At 36.4% G+C, this 18,680-nt stretch overlaps 2 protein-coding genes across 2 annotated transcripts; one reads left to right on the top strand and one right to left on the bottom strand.

The window, feature by feature from the left end:
• Nucleotides 1-411: 411 nt before the first annotated feature.
• On the top strand, nt 412-10,697 carry npat (nuclear protein, ataxia-telangiectasia locus). Its single transcript, XM_066664205.1, has 17 exons — nt 412-588; nt 1,417-1,535; nt 2,189-2,249; nt 2,328-2,406; nt 2,742-2,782; nt 2,931-3,140; nt 3,261-3,336; nt 3,434-3,548; nt 3,865-3,956; nt 4,084-4,165; nt 4,319-4,415; nt 4,546-4,644; nt 5,385-6,725; nt 7,170-7,282; nt 7,370-7,460; nt 7,569-8,827; nt 9,789-10,697. The coding sequence occupies exons 1-17, from the start codon at nt 552-554 to the stop codon at nt 9,867-9,869; spliced, it is 3,993 nt and encodes a 1,330-aa protein (XP_066520302.1). The 5' UTR covers nt 412-551; the 3' UTR covers nt 9,870-10,697.
• A 1,113-nt stretch (nt 10,698-11,810) lies between these two features.
• Nucleotides 11,811-18,210, bottom strand: mmp20a (matrix metallopeptidase 20a (enamelysin)). The gene is made up of 10 exons (XM_066644998.1): nt 18,205-18,210; nt 17,187-17,222; nt 16,100-16,341; nt 15,244-15,392; nt 14,517-14,648; nt 13,556-13,717; nt 13,354-13,465; nt 12,687-12,829; nt 12,431-12,587; nt 11,811-11,838 (listed from the first exon to the last, which is right to left on the bottom strand). The coding sequence occupies exons 1-10, from the start codon at nt 18,208-18,210 to the stop codon at nt 11,811-11,813; spliced, it is 1,167 nt and encodes a 388-aa protein (XP_066501095.1).
• Nucleotides 18,211-18,680: the final 470 nt, after the last annotated feature.

The following is an 18,680-nucleotide window of genomic DNA, read 5'->3' on the forward strand; positions in this document are numbered from 1 at the left end:
TACATTTGTGGTGCTGTCCTTCATTCTATCCATCTTACAAACATTTCCCTCAACATTGCACAAAGTGCACATTTAACACCAAGTTATATGCCTGTTTTTGCACATAAACAACTATCTATCTATCTATCTATCTATCTATCTATCTATCTATCTATCTATCTATCATTTCTTACATTTTACAAGTAACATTCCTCTAAATTCATTAAAATGAATTGACATTCTAGTGAATATATCAGTCGTGAAAAGGTCACTTGGTGTTATTAATCAAGACACAGTTCAGTTGAATACTGTAGAGAAAAAGACTAGAGTTCCGTAAGGCTGAAAACTACATTTCCCAGTCTCTTCTCCTTTCCACACACGACAACATCCGGGTGAGCGGAGGCTTTCCGCGCCTTTTCGCTGGATGTGTTCTTGGAGTAGGTTCGGTTCCTGCCGATAAATTAACAGTGCTATAATGTTTTTATTGGGTTTAAATTAATTCACAGTTCAGCTGTGTCTACTCTAGTCTTCCCTATGAGATAATAGGCAGCATTTATGTAGTGTAGATAAACATGCTGCTGCCTTCAGACGTGGCGAGACTTGTCCTCGGTGAGTTCACTCGGACTGTAATGGAATATCGCTGTGTTTTTGCAGCAGAGTCAGGGAGCCGAAGACCCGGACGAGGGGTTTAATGATCTACACTGGCTCCGAGGACCTTCATTTAACAAACAGCCTCTGCGACTTAAAGTCGTCTTTCTGTGGAGGCTGCTAAAGGCAGTGTTTTGAACCTGACATTTATGGGCGGGCGAAAAGGCTCATTTGGGATAAATAAATAATTCCTAATTTTCGGACCAGTAATCAGTTTTATTTAATTTTCAAGTATCTCTTATAAATTAAGGCCCAGTCCCTTTTTGTAACCAAAAGACCTTGGTATGATTTTGAATGCTGAGAGTTCCAGACTGTCATTCAGTTGTTAGTGCTGCAGTGTTTGTTTGACTCTTAAACTATAAAACATGGTTCTAAACATGCAAGCTATATTGAAAATAAAATTTGAAAATTGCACTCCTTTATAACTTGCATATTATATTTTATTTGTCTTGTGGCAGTAGTAAGTGATGCTTCATAAACATTATATAACAACATTTATGGACATTTCAACAATCACTGCCATTTATACAATGACTCCTGTTAAACAATACTTATATTATCACTGCATAAAGACAGTTCATTAAGACTGACTTTGCTCTCTTTGTAATCAAACATTGATTTGGTCAGTGTTCTTGAAATACAGACTCCAAATTGGTCACTAAGGCATATTGTTTCCAACAATAACAAAATAACAGCACAGTCAAATATGTTATCATACTGTCCACCACCACTACTTGACAGTTAGGAGATTTTTACTTTTTTTCTCTCTCTCTCTTTTTCAATTTTAAGGATATCTCCAGCAGGAAGGACTGAGTGCTACAAGTCGAGCATTTATTCTTGAGAGTCCAAATCTAAGGGAGTATGCTGAGCACAGTTCAGAAGATGGAGCTATCCCAGCCTGTGTTTTTGTATGAGCTTTGTTTTGTCACATTACTTCATCTGGCAATGAATAGAAATTAATTTGAGACTCAATATTTAATGGTCATTGGGGGTCAAATTAGAGGTTATGTCCTCTTAAAGAGTAACTACACTCCTGCTTCTTACTAAGTACCTTTGCCTTAAATTCTCTGAAATTTGACGGGCCATGCAGAGGGCCACCCTTGATGACGTGTAGCTCTAGTTCAATGTTTGTTTATTTCCATAATAACAGAGAAATGCTCACATAAGGGGTGCAGTTAGAAAAAATGCAAGGCCATCTTATCCTCCAGTACAAGGGAAGTACAAGAATAGACTCATCGGACAGCATGGACACTAACTTACTAAATCGCATGCTTACATATATGGAGAACTGTCATATGCACATATACAAGAGTAGAGGTGGAAGTGACCACAGTGTACGATGCTGTTTTGACAATCTGAAAACATTTTCACATTTTAAGAAAGGCTGGACTATTTTATTTTAAAGTTAATCTGTTAATGTCAAAACGTCCTATGGTGTAGTTACTTTTTAAGCTCTTTTTTACCACTGCTGTGATTTGGTCTTGTTAATGCAAATAAATCATCCTTTATAGAAATGTTACGTTAACTTATTTCCTTTTTACTTTGCAATCTTATGTTTTAGTCTCTTTTTGGGAAAAACCTGACTACGATTTTAAATGAATATGTTGCTGTCAAAACGAAAGGTATGTACAGTAGAGAAAATGCTATAAATTTTAAATAAATGTCATTTGCAAGTCTATAAGTTATAGTGTCTTTTACAGAAACATGTCAGGAGAATCAGATACCAGCCATGATGACATCATTATGGAAAAAGTTGGATTTCACACTCAACCAGATCAAGTAAGGCTTTTACAGTTTTATTGTTTGATTGAAAATTTGTCTTAATCCCCACCCTCCCTTTTTTTCTTAGGGCATTTTCTTATATGTAAATAGCTGATATATTTAATGTACATATCTGCTGATACACAAACATTTATAAAATGTTGACTGTAAATCCACGTTAATAGATAACTTATAGATTAACTGTAGAAAAATATTAGTTTCTGTAGGAGAACAGATATCTGTTACTCAGATGCTGGTTTGAAAACATGCCCAGTGCTAACTGAATATATTTTTTAAATTTATTTATTTAAGTGTGTTCTTTAGTAAAATGAGAGTTTCCTCTATTTACCTAGGTCTATGCAAAACTCTCCTGCTATTCAACAAATTCAGCGACGTAAGTTGCATGGTTGTTTTCACATTTCTTCTGAAAACACTTATTTAAATGTGTTTGCTCTACAGACAAATGAGTGCATTACTGTTTTCTTCATGTTTAAAAGAAAATAGCGAGTCTAAGATAAAGGTCTGTGTTATGCTTTTAACAGTTCGCACGCAGAACAGCATTCAGAACATGCGGCGTCAGAGGAACATGTCTGCATCTCCATCTTCTAGTACCGGGTGCCTCTCTGTATCTACTCCTGGAAATTGTGTCTCCAGTCCTATCCCAGCTCCTCAGGCAATGCTTGGACACTCCACCCCAGTGTGTTATACTTCTCAGCAAATTAGACCCTCTACCTTAAGCCTTTCTCAGCCAGGTGATGCATGACAAATATGATTTTGGATGGTTTCTGAGCTGTTGGAAATTGCACCTCTGTCTCATAGCTTTGCCATTAGGTATTGTTGGTGTACATGTTGTGTGTTTTCTTTCTTTACAGGAGATTCAACCTTACAAATAATGGTAACTGACAATAGATTTACACCAGGACCACTATCTCCAGCCCGCAGGAAATGGTAAGACTTTTGATATCAGTAATTCTATTTGCAGGTGATAATTTTGATTGGCATGAACTGAAACGGATGCTTGACTATAGTTATCTCTTCTTTTAAGTGACTCTCCTAGGCGAAGAGGTGGAGATAAATTTGGAATTTGTAGAAGCACAGTGGTATCCAGCACAATCTGTGTGGAGTCCCAGAGCCAGGAGGCTGTAACTGAGAACCTATCTGTGAGCACAAGATTTTAGATTTACATTATTGCTTTAGTAATACAGCCTGAGATATATATATATATATATATATATATATATATATATATATATATATATATATATATCACAGATGATTGACCTGTGGCTTAATTAACTAATAGTAGAACATTCTAACACTTGTAACAGTTGTATTTTAAAGCTATTTTTGCATTTGAAATTTTAACAGAATCATATAATGGAAAACAAGAAAGCACCCTAAAGGAACAGTAAAATCTCTTGTTTAATTTCAAATATTGTTCAGTTTGTGTTGCTGAGATTTTTTTTTTCTTTTAAGCAAATGGTGATTCAGAACGCACGAGAAAAGATTCTGAATGACAGATCCTTACAAGAAAAGCTTGCAGAAAATATCAACAAAATCTTGGCCAGGTAAATGATTTAAGCAACATAAAAATATTATCACTACTTTTGGTGTGCTGGTAACAGACATTTCAGTGTCACATCATTTTTTTTAGCTGTAAAAGAGTTTCTGAAATCTGTATCTTTGTGTAAGTAGTGATAACAGCCCCCAGATATCAAAGGCAGCATGTAGCACAGTGGAGCAGGAGCAGTCAATAGATGAAATACTGGGTCTGCAGGTGAGTTATTCATATATTCAGTGATTTGTTGTAATGTTTATGTGATGTGACCATATTTTTTTTCTTCTCAGAAATAAATAAACGTAGGTAAACCATTATGCCTGTACTTTATGTTTAATATATAATTGTGGATTTGTTGTGTTATATGATTAGGGAGAAATCCATATGACTGATGATGCCATCCAGGACATCCTTGAGCAGACAGAGTCAGACCCTGCTTTCCAGGCTCTCTTTGATCTCTTTGATTATGGTAAGTTACTAATCTCAGTAGAAGTTTATTCTAAGATGCATGCCAGTGTACTAGCATAAAACATTTATTGTTTGAATAATAATTTTTTTTTCTACATAATATACATATTCACCTTTCCTTTGTTTTGAAGGAAAAAGTAAAACAGCTCAGGACAGTGAACAAGGAGCAATGTTAAGCAATGTTTTGGAGAGTGAAGAGACTGGCCATGCAGACAGTGGTACAAATAAAGGTAAATATTTTGCAAGACTGAGCAGTGGAATTGAACTCATATTGCAGTGTCATTGCAGTCAGTATATTTGTTTTGATTTGGGTAATGCAGTGCAGTATCCTATCGTGGAATCAGTCAAGTTGTTTCAGCATTAAAAAATGTAAAATAAAACATGATTATTTTCTCTTGTTGGCTATTTTTGTTGAATACTCAAATTTGGTGGAATTCAAGATGATTGTACCACAAAGACAAGGTTTGAGTATATACTGGCAGTAGACCAATTTCCAATTTTTGCAGTATATGAAAAAGCTCCATTTAAACATTTTTAAACCATTACAATTACTATGCCACAGCTGTCCATAACTGGGAGTCCAAAAGAGCATAATCTACCTACATTTCTGGGTCTGAATACCCCTCCTGTCTCCAATCTCAGCAGATTTATATATAATATTGTTGTTTATTAGCTGATGTAACAGAACTTGTTATTCTTCAAGCATGTTAGGTCAGTGAAATGTTAACAGCAATTTCAGATGGCTTTTTCTGATTCAGAAGAAGTACATACTATCCTTTTACTCTTCTAGATTGGTAGCAACAGTGCTATCAAGTGGAATTGGGAAATAATACATTAGGGAGAAAATTGATTAAAATTGCATGAGAACACAAACACGCATGTGAGATTAATGCATTGCAGTTTTTAGCACAAAATTATTTATTATCAGAAAATTAATAATGAAGTATTTGTCTTTTCTCACCCCCTTCAGACACTGGACATGAAGATTCCACATTAGGTGCAGAAACCACTACAAGGAGGCTTAGGAGCGAAAATGTTCAGGAAGTGAAGAGCAAAAGGAAGTCAAGTCTTCCTCTCAGCACAGGCAGGCAGGCTCCAGCAGATTCTCAGTCACATGTAGTTACTAAGCGACCAACAGATGCAAGAGGAACCACGCAAACAAAAAAAGTAACATGCAAGAGCAAAGTTTCAATCAACAGTAAACAAGCAAGACCCACTAGTTCATCCTCACCAGGACAGTTAAAAAATAAAGCAACCTCTCAATCCTCAGATAAAAATACATCAAATGGGTCTTTGTCTGAAGAAGGTGCAGGTATGGAGGTAGATGAAACAACAAGAGAAATTTCAGATGCACTAAGTCCACAGAACATGGCACAACACATGCTTCAGGAGCACTCTCAGACCATTGTGGTGACCAATGAAAAGACTAGTAAACAGACCTCTAACAAGCAAACAGAACCTGTTCCTAATGTTGAAGCAGAGTCCTCTGGACCAGAGAAAGTAATAGAAGAACAAAAATCAGCCAAAGCATCTTCTGATATTGCAGCAGCTCCAGAAGCTTCAGGCCAAAACATAAATGAACTCTCCCACCACAGTTTGACATGCAATCTGAATGTTTCTAGCACAACATCTCAGCAGCTTGCAACAAATAAGGTTCCTGTGTTTGGCACACAGCAGGGGTCCATGTCTAGCAGTTCACAAAGTGTTTCCTCTGAATCGTTGGCCTTAGTTGCTCTTGGTTCTTCTGCTACCTCCACTCTGTCTCAGTGTCAAACAGCTGATCCTGACCCCAATAAGATTGTGGCTCTAAAGATCATAATCAGTGATGAACAGGAAGAGCAGGGCAGTGAGAATGCTTTAAACCAGGCGGTCTCCAGCATCAGTGGTGATCGTATTCCAACCATCTTCCTCTCTTCACCAGCCAAATCTCCAGCTAAAACTATGCTGCCTCCAAACTTTTCTATAACTCCAGAAGAAACGGCGCTGGCAGTCAGCAGTTTACAGGGGGCAGAGGCTGCTGGAACACCAGTCTTAAACTGTTCACAGCTCCAACAGGCCCGACCACAGAATGTAGCCTGTCAGGAGGCTGGGTTTATCCAGCTGTTACCTGCTAACACAACCTTTGGAGGACAAAGCAGCTATTTTGTTGTGACTGATCCAGCCCCCACTGCTGCTCAGTGCTCTGGTATGATGTTACTTCCAAGCAGTGCAACACAAGGAACAACAACATCTGCGTCACAGCTGGTGGCCACACCACCTCGGTCACGGGCTGTTGTTACCATGGCAAATGTGTCTCAAACATTTTCACCTAGTAAGTGAATGACTACAGCCAAAGAGGCTAAATTGATTTATACAATGTGTCCATAACTGCAATTATCTTTAAGTGTTTTATATTAGGTTCTGATATATAATGATTCACAAAATTCAGTTTTACAGATGTGTCCCATTCATAATGTACTTAAAAATGAGTTTTGAAAATTGTACCTTAGGCTAATCTTTTTTTTACTTAAAACTTATTAGATTATTAAATATTTATAAATGTAGTGAATATTAGAATAGTACATAATGCCCAAAGTTTCATCCCTTTTTATTTTAGAGGAAAGCTGTGGGCTATCTGTCTATCTGTCTATCTATCCATCTATCTATCTGTCTATCATTTCTGTATGTATTAAACTCAGAGACTGATATTGAAATTTTACAGTACAATTAATTGTACAGTTCTGTTCCTAATTGAGAATTTTTTTCATTTCTTTAGCATCAGCTATAATCATTTCCTCCCCCGTCCAACCTGTGATACAAAATATGGCAGTTCCGGTGTCTGTATTTGGACAGAACAACACGGGAAAACTCACTGTGGTCCCCAATCAGGTACGTGCTGTTTTCTGGAGGAGTATATTTGGTGAGAAATTATGAGAGAGAAAAAAGTAGAATTGGGTTCATGATTTTGTTTTACAGATGTTGACTTTGCCTGGTCCAACATTAGTCAACCAACCTGCAAAGATTGTGTCAAAACCTAAACTGGTACCAAAAGACAATGTGGAAATGGGTAAGATTTTTAAAGATTTCAAGAATTCAAAGTTGCAACCAGAAAATTGATCTTTTAATGCAGATTTAATAATGCATGTTTATAAAAATGCTTATTCATACTTTTCAGGCAAAATTTTGATACCTGGATCCAGCCATGTCTCAAACTCAGCTCAAAGTTTAGAGCAGCCAAAGAGCGCCACAGGTGCAAGCCCTGGTCACCGGAGAATACTTTGCTTTGATGAAACCACCAACCAGACTAATACAGCAAACAGTTCCCCTAGTCTGAAAGAGCGACCAAGGACAGATCAAGTTCAGCCTAATACTTTAAGTAGCAGTGATGACAGGAGGAGGGTAGAGACAGTGAGATCACACGAGACAAGTCACAGTTTGAGTAGAAAGGAATCTCAGAAGGCTTCTAGACATCAGCAGCAAACGGAGCCTACAAAAAGCCTGCAAATAGAAATTGAAACAGATAAGACTGCTAATGTTAACACTTCCACTGCTATTCAGCAGGATCTGTCTGCAAAATCAGAGCCAAATCAGAGATTACATGTAACATCAAATAAAGAAGATACTCTTGCTGTACCCTCAGACACAGCTCAGAGTTTAAAGTCTTCCTCTCAGACTGAGGGGCCCAAGTCTAGTCAAAATGGGAAAGATTCTTCACTAGAAGGACAGCATGAAAAAATGTGCACAAAATCTCCAGAGGGACCATCTGAGGGCAGTAAGTTACAGGGCTCCCCTAGCATCACTGCTAACAAGGAGAATGAAGTAGAAGGTGGACGGCGAGAGCTACGACAGGTGTCTGCTCCTTCAGTGGAAAGCTTTGTATCTTCTACAGCAAGACCCTGTACACCTGTATCTCAGGGATTGTCTGGTAAAGCCATTTGCAAGACCAGCCCACTCACCAAGCAGGCAGTGGAAATGCTGCAAGACATCCAGAGCCAAAGTCCTACTGCCACAACGCCCAGGAGGAAAGTAACTGGCTGTTTGGACCTTCCACTTCCAAGGACTCCTGGATCAGGTCGTCTCCAAGAGGACTATATGGATGGTTTGAGGACTCCCTCGAGACAGAGGGCTGGCCGGGATGCAGAAAGCACCCCCAAACATCTGGCTCCTCCTGCTACACCTGATATTCCATCCTGCAGCCCAGCCAGTGAGGCGGGAAGTGAGAACAGCATCAACATGGCTGCCCATACCCTCATGATACTGTCTCGTGCAGCCAGAACAGGAGGGCCTTTAAAAGACAGTTTGCGTCAAGAGGAAGCTGAAGCAGGTAAATCCAGTGCTTCCAAAGGGAAGAAACGAAAGCACACAGACTTAAGCCCTACAATGAAGAAAGAGCTGCAGCTTTCTGGTTCTTTGGGCAGTAAAAAGAAAGCTAAGGTGAGTGGAATTTTTAGTTTATTTGATGAGAAAAAAAAACTACAGAGAAATCGGTGAATTCTAGAGGTTCCCAGCAGTCCTCATCACTCTGTGAAAAATCAGTATTTAATATACATATGGGTCCTTCCAAGCCATAACTCACCTAAGACTTATTTGTTAAAGTTATGGATTTTCATGATAAATAAGAAAGCCAAAAACAAAATCCCTGCAGCTAAACAAAAATTTTTAAATGTTATTTGTCCTCTTGGATCCTAAATATCATCATAAAAATATTGAGTCTGACCGCTTACAAATCTAAAAAATGTTGGCTGAGTACATAATGTGCAATAATTCCAAGCGGACATTTTATATCTCTTTTCCACAGATTTATACAGTTCCCTGGGGTCTTAATTAAATGTCTGTGGCGTGGTTAAAATACAAATGTCAAACAACATAGCGCAGTTCTCCCCCTCTCTAAACAGCCCTGTTCAGAATGACTGGTCTTAGCGCCTGCTCCTATAAATGAGAAAAAAACCTCTGTTTACTTCAAAGGCCAGGGGCTTAACAGTGAGGTGTGATGAGCAAAAAACCTGTTGGTTAATCATTTTTGTACTGTTCTCTTCTTCGTTCTTGTTCAGGCCATATAATTAGTACTCTTATTTCTCTTAACCTCATGTGTGCGCTCTCACAAACATGGGTCCAGTGCTGTGATTAGAGAGACTCAAACGCTTACACCTCTGTGATTGGAGAAACGTGTGGAAGTGTTTGATGTGAATGCCATATTATTTAAGATGCTACACAAAATCACAATGAATCATATTATTTAGTTGGAGAACCCAGGGCCCCAAATGCATGGGAATATTTAATTTATTTTTTATATTTATTTAGTTTTTTGACGGGTGGATACATAATCAATAGATGGCCCGTTACTGGAGTATTTAAAAACAAATATATATAAAAATTACATTTCTTTGTCTTTTAGAAGCAGAAGAAGCTCCTTGACTCCTTTCCACATGACCTTGACGTCGACAAGTTCCTGTCCTCCCTCCATTACGATGAATGAGAAGCAAAAACACTGCTAACACTGTCTGCTGAGGAAGTAACACCAACAGATTGTATTTTATTTTTCATGCCTCACCTGGTAGTTTTGTAAAATAGTTGTATATGTATATGCCTTACTTTCCCAGGGAAAATTATTGTACAGGTCGGTTATTGTAAAGTATTTTTTTTTCCACTTAATGCCATACCTCAATTTAAAGTTAATATCAGTGTAGAACTTCTAAAATGTATTTATAGTTATAGTTAAAATGTATTATATAGATCTGTTATGTTCTAAGATTTTTTTTAATGTATGTGAATCAAAACATTTGTTTTAATTAAAACAAACTTGACAAACAGAACCTTAACTGTACATCAACCCATTTTGAAATTAAGTTTAAAATTATTATTGCCACAAGGGGGCAGCAAAATATTAGTGTCCCCAGAATTTTTGTCTGGCGTTATGTTTTGGTCAAGAGTATTATATATGACCATAGGATAAAATATAATAATTGTGTCTAGAATATCCGATATTATTCTGACCAAGAAAAGTGACCTTTATTGAATTATATGCAGTGGAGCCTCAGGGATTGGTCAGGAGCTCATTTGCATATCGAAGTTGTAATAGCAGTGTTGCGCAGGACAATATCGCATTATCATATGCATTCTCAACCTTTAATATGGTTTAAAGTATTCAGACTCGATTTGGAGTGGTTCTATTTGTTCATCATGTTGTTTTCACACAAGATCAACAGGTCTCTTCATATTAAACACATGGAAAAATCAGCTTCTGTATAGAATGATCACCTTTAAAGGCAAAGCACCAGCTATATGAAAGTGTCAAACAAATAAATACAGTGGAATTTGAGTTCCTTACTTGTGTTTATTGATAGTCAGAAAACCTGTTATTTCTTACTAAGCTCGGGTTTTTCCGTCAATTTAATAAAATTGTCAGTTTTAAAGCAAATTAAGCTGCTATTTTCATTTTAATTCATACTTGTATATGTCAGTAACTAAAATAGTGTGAAATATTCATGGAGGTCCATTAAGTGGTGCTTAGCCTTTAAGAGCTCATCTCAGAAATACAGGGAGAACATTGTGGATTAAATCAGTCATTACTCTTATACATAATCTAGATAACATATCAGATATCAAGATGAAAGCAAACATATGTAAATGTTTCTCATTATACACTCGTCCTTTGTCCTCTTGTCCATCTTACACAGGTGAAGACAGGCCCTGTTATAATTCAAGGCAAAAATAAGATTGCTCTGGTGTTGATGACAATATCTTCCCTCATCTAATGCCTCAGGCCACCTCTCCTATATAATGGGGCTTTTTGAAAACTAATGTAGAATAACTTTGAAAAATTGTTTAAGACAAGATAAAGGAAATAGCAGTTTATTCCATAAACATGAGTATGCCCTAATATCAACCCTAAAATGACAGATATATAAATAGAAAGAATGTGTAAATAAATCTCATGTAACTTTAGACACTTTGCCATAAAACGTATCACTGAATAATGCTACAGTTAAAGAACAGTGTTCCTCAGCTAGTGATTGCAAGGTGTGTTTTTTAAATCTGTACATTAAAAGATACAAGCATTCTAGAGAAAGCCAAAAACAATGAAACCAGTTGAATATCTGTGACTTTAACCTCTCAGGTGCCTCTAATAAAAAATCTCTCACATAGGCTTGATAATACTTTAACAAACTGTTGCCAATAAGCAGTCAGTTGCTACAATTATATCATTATAATGCAAAAATGTGAGTATTTTTTATTTCAATTCTCTAATGAACATGACATTTGTGATTTCAGATGTTCTTTCTTAAACATCTTTCCAGATCTTGGGAAGATCATAATTATTTTTATTGTTATTGTTCACTGTTGTGAACAGCCAAGCCAGATATTAGTTCTCATAGTATACAAAACCTGGCCCCGACTGTAATCGAAGACGAAGGCCTTAGATCCGCTGAAGAGATGAACAGCACCTGCAGGGTAAAAGCACAGTCACATGTTGCTGAAGAGGTTGCTTTGAAAAGGTCCCTAGTACCAAGTGCACTAATCAAATACACACCCATTAGTTCAAAAGCAGCATTGACTCTTCCCCTGATACCTGGCCAGTCTGTGTTGATTTTCCTCGGAAAGCCAGGATCCATTGCTCCTCTTTGTTCATCATATCTACAGTAATGAGACGTACAGGGCAGCAAGCAGTGTTTAAATAAATAAATACACTCCTCAGATTTAATTGTAGAATAAATTTAATAACTAGGAGGCTTAGATTTATACATTTTATAATGAATTGTAATAAAAGTAATAGTATGTAGAGCAGAGTTCTTACATAAGTGTCTCACCCTACATATATAATAAAAATAATAATAATAATCATTAAATAAACATAATATGTTAATACTTTATATTGCATTGTGCAAAAACGTAACTGATCGTATCAAAACCATCCAAAACATTCTGGGAAGGAAATCTCAACATGGATGTTCATTATAAGAAAAGACATGTACAATATTTTGAATTTTCCAAGCCACTGCTATTTTTCTTGACAGCAACAATTTATAGAAACTGCACCTGTAATACTCGTATCCTGTGAAGAAGTATGTTTTGTTGTATTTGTTGATGTGAACAGCAGCATCTATTTTCCTCAGGCTCACTGGAAAGCCATAATCATAGATGGAGCCATAATAACCCTTGGTTCCTAACGTCTGGACCACCCAGTATTTAGGCCCTAATACATCCACAAAGCATAATAACATCAGTAGATTGTAGTGTAAATGTAGCTAATAAAGGGCCTTAGCTGGGGATTTAGTCAGGGGATTTTTTTTACCTGTAAAAATATAAGTCGCCCCTTTGGCTGGAAGGTCATAGGCTGCATCCACAGGTGAGATGATGCTTGGAAGAAATTTACTAATAGGACCCTCTCTCAGCTTGTTCCAATAGGATTTCCATGTTGTCCTCAGCCATAAGTAACTAAATAATTTAGAGACATTATGTCAAGGGTTATTCTAGTTCTTCAGGTCCAGTCCAACAGTTAACTGTCAGATTTATTGGTGTTTGAGATCATATGCATCTTATGATAACCTACAAAGGAGTAAAAAAATGTGACATTTTCACTAGGTACATATACAATGTATTTAATTTATTAATAAGTGTCTGTGTATGTAGAACAAAACACGTATGTCCACCTTTGGTGTTGCTGTATTATTTTGAATATAACAGCTACACTTCACATTATGTGAAAACTACATGATGAATAGAAGAATAGAAATGCTCATATACTGCTTGAAATTAAATATTTTTTCACTAAATTAAATTACATTTTCCTGTTTCCTGAAACATTACCATTGTGGAGATATAAGGTTTTTGTCAGTTATTGACAAAGTGTATTGTTTGTTGCCTCCAGAACAGCTGGCCATGAGTGGTTTAAGGTGCATTAATATAATTTAATATTACAGTTGAATATTAGTTGAATACTGAAATGACTTTAAATATACCTGTTTTTAAAGAAAAGTATCTCCTCTCCAACCACTGCCACAGCATCAAGCGAGAAATTAGGATCACACTTTTTAGAGATGAGCAGTTTGTCATCAGTTTTGGTGGGCTTTCCTTTCAAAAACACCTTACATTAAAGCGTTGACCACAATTTAACTAAAATATAAACATCAAGAAATATATGGTATTTTACAGTTTACTCACCATAAAGAGTCTGGATCCCTAGAATATCATCCTCTGAGAGTTTGTATTTAACAGAATTTAGGAATTTGTATTTGGGGAACATGAGAGCAGATGGATCTTTGGAATGTGAGAGGCCTAGGGAATGACCAAGCTCATGGGCAGCCACCGTGAACAGATCATAACCTGCTGTAATAAATAATCAGTATGTGCAGCCAAATTAAACACCCCTTTGAATACCTCTTTAACCTTAGCTTTAAACATATCATGGAAAAATAATCATTTCTCATTTAAAATATTTTAACATAGTGGAACTAAACCCAAAATAGTAGGCTCTAAACTTTGTAAGTCTAAGATTCCAACAAAAGACTGATATTGTAACAAACATTAACAAGGAAACAGGAGTCTAATGCTGGAACTGAAACCACAAACCTGGAACTAAATTCAATTAATGAAACCAAACTCTAATATTAGTCCTATAATCTCAAAATAAATTTTATTATAGTATTAGAATTAAGTTCCTAATTTTAAATCAAATTTGTTTCAATTTGAGTGAATGCATTTAAATCAAAAGAACCTAAACATGGGTCTATGCTTCAATTCTCGTTTTAATACATACACAACTTACATATTAGTCTCATAGTAGTGAAAAAGACTAAAACAAATAGTGGTAAGGATAACAACTAAACAATAAGGCCAGAGTGAGGAATGTGCTCTTATATTAGAACTAGCGTTTGTAAGATAGCAGAAATATGAAACCATAAAGACATCTTTATTTTAAGAAACACAGAATTAAACAAAAACAAGAAAATACAGACTGGGATTTTGCAATTCTTTAAATGGTTGACCTTCTTCCTTGTGCACTATGCCAGCTTAGCTTGCTCAAAGGAGGCTTGGACACGGATCTTTGTAAAGCCTCTTTCTGGTGACATTTAGCTGTGAAAAGCGCTATATAAATAACATTTAATTTATATTAACACTATACCTGATTGTCGGCGGCCCACTGTCCATAGCTCATCATCATCAAAGTGCACATCACCTCCTATATCCTCTCCTGGCTCAAAGGCATGAGCCAACACGCCCTTTGGTCCATCAAAAGGGAAGAAGTCTCCATGAGCTTCCAAAGGACAATATATTACGAGTTTAGATGAAGCACTACTTGTATTTATAGTCATTTTAGAAAGTTATTTGGTAACTCTGCTGTAGAGCAGTGTTCTTAAAGCTACACAACCCTTATATAGGGTATATAGATTTAAAAAAAACATTTAAAACATTCTTTTCGCATTCTTAATAACATTTTGTGTGAAAAGGCCTTTAATGTGCCCTTAAATATTACACTATTATTCTATGATATTTTGCATGTAAATGTAAAAAATGCCTCAGAAAATGAAGAAAAGTGGGCCCCATCAATCTTAAAATTACCAGCATTTTATAAAAGACTACAACTTTTGGATTAAATATTTAGGCTTAAGTCAGTAGTAATAAAATATTTATGTTTGTATATTGTCGCCTTATCAACACTGTTCTTCTTGAAAAAAAATATTTTACACAGACAAACAGAGCACAATGTAAACTGTAGGTCAAAATCAGATGTCACATAGTCATATCCACCTTGCTCTGAAGTCAACTATTACTGATTATGTTTTTATTTCATGGTAGAAACAATACAGAAACAAGCTGAAGAATGCTGTTTTGTGAAACCACTGATTTACCTTTTCTGGTGAAGGTAATAACAATGTCTGCCTCTCCATGGTTTGCTCTGACGAACTTGAGGGGAGCTGCATCACTCCATAATTTAAAAGCCAAACGAAAAGCTGTCTCCACCTCCTTCCTTGTGAGGTCTGAGGTATATTTTGCAATCCTGCATTTCATTACAAACACATTTACAATCTGTGAGTTGAGCAAATATGCTTTGGAACTAGTCATACTAATCACCTTAAAGTACTCAGATTAACAAATTATTAACAAAGACACATTTCTAAAAAACACAGACAAGAAAACAAACTATAACATTATTAACTTCAAAATATAATTCTAACATTGTGAGAGTTATAAATCAAATATATCACTGTTGTATGAACAGACCAAAAAAAAAAACATGCAAACTCTAATTAGAGACAGCTGGGGCAGTAGGTAAAATGCAAACAAAAACACAAAGCAGTTATTTCTAAATACATTTTGACATGTATTTATAGCAAATCAAGCTTCATTTATTTTGCAAATATACACATTTCATAAACCAATGCTTGCAAAACAATTCAGGAAGGGCTTAGTCATATAGCTAACTATAGCTAAAATATCATGTGTGTTACAATATAATGGCAAAATGTCTGATTATAAAACTGGTTTAGCTTATGTCTTCTATCCCCATACAGTTGATTAAAGGAAAGGTGATGTAACACAGTGGTGAATACAGTGGTCTTGTCCCAACTGTTTTGGAGCATGCAGACATCACATTTAGAATGAAGAAAACATCCAGTGTTTTACCTCATAGATTCATAGTGTTATGAATAATTGCTTTGTTTTGTTCAAGCATTCACATTCTGTCCCAACTTATCTACACTGGACCTGTAGGTGATGGTGCGATTCTTCCATCTGGGCTGTCCTGGGTAGAGGCTGACATTCTCAACATCAGGAATTCCACATCTAGCCTGTTTCATTATCGCAAGGGTCTGAGGGTCCAACAGACCACTGTCACCCAGTCCAAAAAACTGCTGCATTTCTTTCAGTTTCTCCTCCATAGCAGGAGTGTGCCTTTTCCTGCGAGAGCCTCCGCTCAGCTTCAAGTGATAGAACTGCTCCAAGTATTCCTGCCAATTAACAAGTTTACATTCAGCACTAGGCGTAAGCCAAACAAGCTGTTAAAAAAACAATACAATACCTGACAGTGTTTAGTTAATGTATTATAAATAGTCAACAATATAACAATATATTATTACTTTTATTCTCTCACTTTGAATTGAATATTGCAATATACAGAACTAGTATGAGGAGTTTGCTGTTGTAACAAGCTCTACGCTTTCCGGAGGGATTTACACATTTCTATAAGGATTTGATGGCATTTATCCATAAGAGCATTAGTGAGGCAAGATATGTTACATGGGTAATTCTGGATGAAATCAACTTTGTTTTAGTTTTAGAGCATAAGGCAACATGTGCATATTCATTTTATTTAAAGACTTCCTAGCTTTTAGAGACTAGGTTTGTGAAATTCTGAAAAAATGGTGGAATTCCCCTTTAATCCACAATCCATCAACTTTGAGGTTTCTAACATTTACCAAGTAGAGCTGTGTCAACTTCTTCTGAGACAACATAAGAAAGGCACAACTATCACACATTTGGAGGAAATTTGAAAATATTATGGGCTGTAATACATTTCATGAATACTTTGTTATTTGCGTTAAAGACGGCATGATAGTTTAAGATTAGTTATATTAGTAGAAGGGGTTCCAGAGAAGAACCTAGCAGTTTGTCCTTTAAGAATTTACAACTGTTTTAATATTGGTCACTTTAAAAATATTCTGAGAAGAGAAGAACTCAGCAAAAATGCATTCAGCAAGCAGATATGAGTCAGTTTCTCAGAACAAAGAGTTCTACAGCCCTCATTTATTACAAATCAAAAATAATTTAAAATAATGAATTTTCCCAAACAAACCTCTGCAAGCTGGACATCCTCTGAGCTGAGCCTGGACTTTACAGGAACAGGGGAACTCCACACAATGTTCAAAATCACTAGCCAATTCAGCCACAAAATCCAAAAGCATAACTTTCCCATTTTAACAGAACACCATAATATTCTCATATGCTCACTGTCTACGGCTTTATACAAGGCTCCATACCCCAGGGTGGAAAGATCACGTGGGTTCCATGCCCTTAAACCAGAATTTACCTCAAGGGCTTAGTGGTTACTGTCATCACAAAACTAGAACAAGAGCTCACATGAGATCATCTCATGTTTGCTTCAGCAGGTTTACAGTCCAAAGCATCATTAAAATGATTGCGTCTACTCTCCATGAATGTTTAAAACCGAGGGAAGCAAACTGCATTTAGAATAGTTAAGAATTTGTAGCTCTACTGCATGCAAAATGTAGCCATACCACAACCTTTAATAATAATTCAATACTTCAATACTTTTAACACCCACCATAATAATCAAACACTGAACTAACTGTAAATAATGAACTTCTGGATTTATCTGATTCAAAATCTTTATTTCATTTTCACCATTCACTATAAACATTCAAATATATTGCCTCAGTTGTAACTCATTCAAACCAACATGTAAAATTATGTGGCTATATCTTATATATCAATCAATGCACATTTAGTTTCTGTGGAGGTTGATGGTCATAGTTTGGAAGAAAGGGATCATTCCAAAAGAGTGGAGAAGAGCAGGCAGTATCCTTATCTGTAAGGAAAAAGATGCTGTGGGTATAGAACAGTTTCAGCCCATAAGTCTTCTTAATGGAGGGTAAACTTTTCTTTTCTGTTTATTTGAAAGCAAACAAATTAATTGATATGCCAGTACAAAAAGCAGGGGTTTCTGGCTCTGCAGGATTTTTGGAACATAGCAGCATGACTTGTCATTACATTCAGACCACAATTAAAGAGGGTAGAAATCTACATTTTGTTTTCCTAGATTTAGTGAATGCATTTGGCTCAGTGCCACATACCCTCATGTGGAAAGACTTTAAATTTTTCCAGGTGCCAGATAAGGGTACTAGGCTTTTTAAAGCAAAATTTCAGGACATTCAGTTTTGCTTTAGTACAGGGGAATTTGTTACATCATGGCAGTGGTTAGAAATAGGTATAATGTCTGGATGTACGATTTCACCATAAGCATTTACAATGGTGATGGAGGTAGTAATCAGGGCCTCTAAGTGAGTTGTAGGCAGCGATAGGTTGCATGATGGTACTCGGCTTCCCCCAATCAGGGCTTAAATGGACGACATGACGACCCTGATGACTACTATGCCTTGCACATGGCGGTTGCTGGGGAAGTTGAATGATAATCTAAGGTTGGCTAGGCTGAAAGTTAAACCGAGCAAGTCTAGAAGTCTGTTGATTGTCAAAGGGAAACTTGTACACAAAAGTTTGTGACCAAGTTGTGGCAATAAAGGCTGATTTGGTGAAGGCTATTAATAGCATA

The sequence above is a fragment of the Hoplias malabaricus genome, chromosome 1, assembly GCF_029633855.1.
Source record: "Hoplias malabaricus isolate fHopMal1 chromosome 1, fHopMal1.hap1, whole genome shotgun sequence".
NCBI lineage: Eukaryota > Metazoa > Chordata > Actinopteri > Characiformes > Erythrinidae > Hoplias > Hoplias malabaricus.

What these genes read in the sequence shown, in the direction of transcription:
- npat (XM_066664205.1), top strand. Translation starts at nt 552, where the DNA reads ATGCTGCTGCCTTCAGACGTGGCGAGACTTGTCCTCG. An exon ending in ATGAAATACTGGGTCTGCAG is followed by an intron (nt 4,166 to 4,318) that starts GTGAGTTATTCA and finishes TTATATGATTAG; the next exon opens with GGAGAAATCCATATGACTGA. An exon ending in CTTTGATCTCTTTGATTATG is followed by an intron (nt 4,416 to 4,545) that starts GTAAGTTACTAA and finishes TTTGTTTTGAAG; the next exon opens with GAAAAAGTAAAACAGCTCAG.
- mmp20a (XM_066644998.1), bottom strand. An exon ending in AGGATGTCCAGCTTGCAGAG is followed by an intron (nt 16,342 to 17,186) that starts GTTTGTTTGGGA and finishes GTTAATTGGCAG; the next exon opens with GAATACTTGGAGCAGTTCTA. An exon ending in ATACTTTTCTTTAAAAACAG is followed by an intron (nt 12,830 to 13,353) that starts GTATATTTAAAG and finishes TAAATTATTTAG; the next exon opens with TTACTTATGGCTGAGGACAA.